General features: G+C 40.6%; 1 protein-coding gene across 1 annotated transcript; it reads left to right on the top strand.

Annotated features, from left to right (window-relative positions):
• On the top strand, positions 1-5,682 carry kcna1a (potassium voltage-gated channel, shaker-related subfamily, member 1a). The gene is made up of 2 exons (XM_041995934.1): positions 1-460; positions 1,086-5,682. Exon 2 carries the CDS (start codon positions 1,348-1,350, stop codon positions 2,821-2,823), a length of 1,476 nt encoding a protein of 491 aa, XP_041851868.1. The 5' UTR covers positions 1-460; positions 1,086-1,347; the 3' UTR covers positions 2,824-5,682.
• Positions 5,683-6,625: the final 943 nt, after the last annotated feature.

Genomic DNA, 6,625 nt, shown 5'->3' with positions numbered 1-6,625 from the left:
TCAGCATCCTGCTCTGAAACGCATTCTGTCCGTCATCCCGTTTAGTGGAAAAAAGCAGCAGATTTCTGCTGATGCATTGATGTCTGGAAATGTCAAGGGCTCGCTTATTGCCCCTTAATGTATCTCCCTCCCGAATTGCAGCGCAAGATTTTCTCCTGCGGTATAAACTGTAAGCACCTCTCACCGCCGTGCCGCCGCTCAAGGAACTACCGACTCTGCAGCTTGGCAGTTGCCTCTTTTTGCTCTTTTTCCATCTCAGGCTCTCCTTATTTGATTAATCTGATTTTCACTTTGAGTTGTATCCTTTTGCAGCACAGCTTAGACGGCTATGCGCACAGTAAAGCTCTAGGCTCTTTATAGGTGCAACTAAAGTTGCCACCTGACACCCACCGGTGCCCCGCTGTTGGATGATTTTACTCGAGGCTAAGACGCATTTAAGACCCCTTAAGATCAAGTCACGGTAAGTCTCCGAAACTATTGACTTATACAACAGTTATTTATCACATGCTTTATTTTGATTAGGAGGTTCTGTTGATGTAAAAGTACTGTACTAATAGCTGCTGTGTGTTTCTAATTTTGTCTATGGATTTGTAAGCAATTATTAGGCCTATGACATGCATGAAGAAACAAGAGTTAAAACAATACCAGCATAAATTGCTATGCGTCATATTACAACTCAGGCTGGTGAGAGTGGCTTAGGATAATGTTGCCATGCTCCTTTAAGACATAAAACCAAAGAACTGATCTGACAAACTAAGGCAAACATTCCCATAGAAACATGATGGGACGTTATAAAACTGCCATCAGAGTTAAGACTTGGGATTTCAAGAAAAAGAAGAAAAACAGTACTTTCATGAAAAACTCACTTATGAAGTGATATTAAGTGTTTGTACTAAAGCAAAATGATTATTAATTATTCTTTAATGAGATATTTTTTACCTCTATAATGGATGGTTGCACTAATTGCAGCCCTTGACATGTAAATAAATAAACAAGGAAACTACAGAAAATTGCTGAGCCAGCAAATATCTTGGCTGTTTGATTCCATTATTCCCTCCCTCCCTCCCTCTCTCTTTGGGTGACAGAAGCAGCAGCAGCAACTGCTGCAGATGCACTGGAGAGCAGCAATGGTCAAGTCAGCGAGAGCCGCAGTGGAGCCGCACTGAGGCAGACCAGCCAACCACCCCCCTTGCAACTGGGGACGCCTCCAACAATCCAAGGGGTGTGGGAAGCTGAGGAGTGGAAAATTTCTCCCAATCCTGAATGCCTGCTCAGTCTGACTAACCAACACCCCAATATATTTCCTATGCCTCTTCTTTCACATTCTTCTCCTTTTCCCAATACAAAATGACTGTAGTAGCAGGAGATAACATGGATGAGACCTCTGCCGTTCCGGGCCACCCTCAGGACACCTACCCCCCAGATCACAATGACCACGAGTGCTGCGAGAGGGTGGTCATCAACATAGCCGGCCTTCGATTTGAGACGCAGTTAAAAACTCTCTCCCAGTTTCCGGAGACATTGCTGGGCAACCCCAAAAAGCGGATGCGGTACTTTGACCCCCTGAGAAACGAGTACTTTTTTGACAGAAATCGCCCCAGCTTTGATGCCATTCTGTATTATTACCAGTCTGGGGGGCGTCTGAGAAGGCCAGTGAATGTCCCTTTGGATATGTTCTCAGAAGAAATCAAATTTTATGAGCTGGGAGTGGAGGCGATGGAGAGGTTCCGTGAGGATGAGGGTTTCATCAGGGAGGAAGAGCGTCCTTTACCTGAGAAGGAGTTCCAGCGTCAGATCTGGCTCCTGTTTGAGCACCCAGAAAGCTCAGGCACCGCCAGAGGGATTGCCATTGTGTCTGTGATGGTAATTCTGATTTCAATAGTCATATTTTGTTTAGAGACTTTGCCACAGCTGAAAGAGGACCCAATGGGTCATTTCCAGAGAGTGGGGAACACTACTATTTATTATAAGCCAAATATCCTCACTGACCCCTTCTTCATCATTGAGACTCTCTGTATAATCTGGTTCTCTTTTGAGTTGATAGTACGCTTTCTGGCATGCCCAAGCAAACCGGCCTTCTTCAAGAACATGATGAACATGATCGACATTGTTGCTATCATCCCTTATTTCATCACACTCGGCACCGAGCTGGCTGAAGACCCAGATAATGAGGGGGTAGGGGAGCAAGCAACATCTCTGGCCATACTCAGGGTGATCCGTCTGGTCAGAGTGTTTCGGATCTTCAAGCTGTCACGACACTCCAAAGGACTTCAGATTCTAGGGCAGACCCTCAAGGCCAGCATGAGAGAGCTGGGATTGCTGATCTTCTTTCTGTTCATTGGAGTCATCTTGTTCTCCAGTGCTGTCTACTTTGCTGAGGCGGAGGAGCAAGGTTCCTACTTTGGCAGCATCCCAGATGCATTCTGGTGGGCTGTTGTATCCATGACAACTGTGGGCTATGGGGACATGGTCCCCGTCACTATTGGGGGCAAGATTGTTGGATCTCTGTGTGCCATCGCTGGAGTGTTGACAATTGCTCTCCCAGTGCCTGTCATCGTGTCCAACTTCAACTACTTCTACCACAGAGAGACCGAGGGAGAGGAGCAGGCCCAGCTGCTCAACGTCAGCAATCCCAACATCCCCTCTGAAACCAACTCCAGCCGCCGCAGCTCATCAACTGTCAGCAAGTCAGAGTACATGGAGATCGACGGAGATATCAACAATAGCATCGACAATTTTAGGGAGGCAAACCTTAGAACTGGCAATTGCACTATAGCCAATCAAAACTGTGTAAATAAAAGCAAGCTGCTTACAGATGTTTAGACGCCAGTAAGGAACTTTAAGATCTCTATTGGACTGTCATATGTGGAGTAGACCATAAGTTAGGAACGCTTCATTTATCTCCCCAAAGCACTCTAAGACATTAGACCTACAACTATGCTCAGCTATATGGAAAGGAAACAGAAAAATACAAAGCTGTTAAAATATATGCCATGTAGATAGAATAATTAATTCTACTGATCCTACAAATATATAGTTATATCAAAGACAAGACATCCATTATTACACATATACACGGCTCCCTGGAGGATGCAGAGCACACCCTGTCTTATCAGACGACAGCGTGATAATTAAAATTTTATGCATGGAGTACAGATAACATTTAAAGCAAGTTGCACAATGCACCAGAAACGACTGCAGACATGCAAGCCTCTGCAGCCAAGTGGTAACAGCCAAGAAGTTAGACCACCTCCCCCTTCAACCTTCCCTCCTCCTCTCCTCCTCTCTCCTCTCTTCCCTGTGAAGGATCTACTACTCAGCAAAGCACCTTATAGGAGGAAGACTGATCTCTCTTGTTTGGATGTAAACAGATGGCGATCTGCTTGCTTCACGGACATCTGCAATGCTGCTGTTTTCCGGCAGTTGCTGTAATTGTGTTATCACCAAGTGATTCAATGCCATGCCCTTTAGATGCAACACAGCACAATGATAAAAGTGAGCTTCACATTAGCATGATTTAGAGACTTTCCATTTTGATATTGGCATGCATGAGACATATGTCACATACTGGAAAGGATGTTCTTTTGGATATCTGCCTCCATTTCCCTCCTTCTCATATGTTTTCATACTGAGTGCACTGGATGAGTTTTTAATTAGAAATGCTAATCATTTAGAAGCATAGAAATTGAATGTTAAATCTTAAGGGAACAGTACATAAATGAGATCATAGCATGAAAAAAGTAAACTGCATTATGGCCTATCGACTAAGGTACTTTTGTATCCCGGTATATTTAATGCATGACGTGAATATACAGCTTGTTGCAATTCAAGCACTCTGCAGTATCCCTACCATCAGGGCAACTGAAGAAATCAAAAATGTGGGTGTTTCTGAATTGTGATCAAATATATCCAACGCCACCATGAGGATGCAGAGTTTCTAATTTAAAAGTAGGCAAAGAAACAAATAATATCAAAAAATGCATATAATCATAATAGGCACCAGTTACAGTATTAGTCAATAGTGCAGTGCATGGACCTTCTTTGAACAAGAAAAGTTAACATAATGTTAGTCATGCTTCCATCTCCACCTCTGATTTTAATATGTATTAGTTTTGAATCCAATGAAAAGGATCAGTTCAAATTTCACATTTGTGAGAATTATTCTGACATTAGTTGCCAGTGCCTTTTCCCCTTCCACCAACAGGTCCAGTGAAAGTGCCTCAGTGTACAATGGTATATGTGTATGGTTGAGTAGAGCTGGCCTTAGTGATGAAGCAGTGTTACATATGATATTAATGATGCCAGATGAGTAGTTCAAACAGCAGGTGACAGTGGTCAAAAATAGAAAAAAGAAGAAATTGATCTCCATGCTGTCATGCACAACCAAGTTTTCATGCTGTCATGCACTTAACTATGCCCTTAGGCAGCAATGTAATGTACTCTGCATGTTTACTATTCCAACTTAAAAGGGAATATCTGATTTTCACAACTTTGTTCATGCCTGTTGTTTTTTGTTGTTCACCATGCATCCTTTCAGGGTCTCTACCTCAGCGAGGTCATTGCAAACTTGCTGCAGAGCTGCAAGCTTCAATGCAGGGCTTCCTACCCCATAATGCAAAATAGAACCTTAAGTGTAAAACTGCAGTCATGCAATATTGAATGTGAGAGTCCCGAAGCATAGCCTTTACACAAGCACTTACATGTAGGGCAAGTAGTGTACCACAGTCCTGCTCCTTTTTTCACATAAAGCTGCGCACAATCAGGACATTAATTTGTAAAGAGTTTGCAGAGATGACTTGACTCTTCCTAACTGAAACAGTGCCATGTCAAGTTACAGCTGTGTCACAGGGAAACACCTGAATGTGTTTAAGCACATCTGTGTGGACTGCAACAGGAAAATTAGATCTATAGTCATATAATCTGTCACAATGCAGATAAGGGCATTATCATGCACACTAAAATGCAGCCCATCCTTTTTGCACAATAGCTTCATTGTGTTTGCTTGGACTTTTTTCATACCTGCAAGATTTTTTTTATTTTTTTTTTCACTGTGCTTGCACATTTTCATAAATATATTTTCTCAGCATATTGCAGGAGAACTGCAGATAAGTTGGGACAAAATGTAACAACTACTTGAAAATCTCCAGCTATTGTACATTAATCTACACTCAGTACTGGGATGAATTCATCAAAATGATAACAAGTTTTGTACTGAACTATATGCTTTATTTTTCTTATTATTTAGCACTCTCCTGACAACATCCTGTATGAAAAAAAACCACTGCAGTGCTATTTGAATGTCATAGCTGTTTCTGTTGGTGCAATGGCCATCCTTTGTGGTGCTAGTACAAGACTACTGCTGTTGTCTTGTTACCACAACATGTCATCTGAAGCTGAAGTGAGCCTTTGCTAAATGTTTAGAAAAAAAAAAGATTTTCCATTCAATCATGTTTCTTCCAAACTCTTATGTTATTGGTGGGTGGTTTGTTTAGAGGATTGTTTGTAATTTTGTTTGGAACTAATCTTTGTACTGTACCTCTGAAGAGTATCTGCCTCAGGCAAAGTAAATATGCTACGTGTCAGTAACTAATCACAAGTGCAAAAAAAGAAAAAGAAATAGAGGTCATTCAACTTGTCTTTACTTTTTAGAACAGTAAAACAGCCAAAATAAGCATTGGTAGCATTAATTACAATGCTGTATATATATATATATATATATATATATATATATATATATATATATATATATATAAACATAAATATAGGTAAATATGTATTAGCATACAAAAATGCAGCTTTCAAGAAACTATTTGTTGTGGTCATGCAGTTTCTTGAAAGAATCAACAAGTACAGCCTGTTTGAAATGGTCCAAAATGAGGTAATGATCATGTAAATGATACCCCTTACTTTAACAGTGAGGGCAGGTACAGACGGTGCTATACATAAAATTACCCAACAGAAACGTGCATTCTTTACAGCAATAGAAACCCTGTACATAAGATTTTTGCTGTTAAAAAAAAGAAAAAAACTCATTGCCTGAGAGACACCGATCATTTGTCAGATACTCACAACAGGGCTGCTCATGTACCAACCTCTGATTGTCTGTTCTACAGAGTTTGTAATGTCACTGGGGTCAGATGTGGAGGATGATATTTTGTTTAGATAAAATCCTGAAAAATCCAACTAAACAGACAGTGGTTGGGAAAAAAAGCTGCAAATGGTTTAGTCAACCCCACAAAAAAGAGCTTGTCATACATTTAGCGAAAACCTGATCTTGTGAAGTTCTGGAGACTGTTCAGATTTTGCAGATTTTTATTCATTTTACACATTTATTAATTTAGCTCACTGTTAGGGGTTACACTTCTGGAAATACATGTAAGAACATTAAAAAAAAAAGACTAAATTTATCCCATAAAAAAGGAAATGTCATAAGAAGAAAATGTTGTTTAGCTAGAAAAGTAACTACTATATAATGCAATTACCTAAGAAAACAAGCCTAATGTGTGTTCCTAATTTGCTATTACTGAGTTTTGTTTTTCTGTGGTGGCACTATAACCTTAGTGGTTTAGGACAAACATGCCTTACATTGGAATATAAAAACAATGTTCCTCCAGCAAGCCATGAA

The sequence above is a fragment of the Melanotaenia boesemani genome, chromosome 10, assembly GCF_017639745.1.
Source record: "Melanotaenia boesemani isolate fMelBoe1 chromosome 10, fMelBoe1.pri, whole genome shotgun sequence".
NCBI lineage: Eukaryota > Metazoa > Chordata > Actinopteri > Atheriniformes > Melanotaeniidae > Melanotaenia > Melanotaenia boesemani.
This window is presented reverse-complemented; position numbering and strand designations above follow the sequence as displayed.

Excerpts from the sequence above, each read along its gene's own strand:
- kcna1a (XM_041995934.1), top strand. The coding sequence starts at position 1,348 with ATGACTGTAGTAGCAGGAGATAACATGGATGAGACCTCTGCCGTTCCG.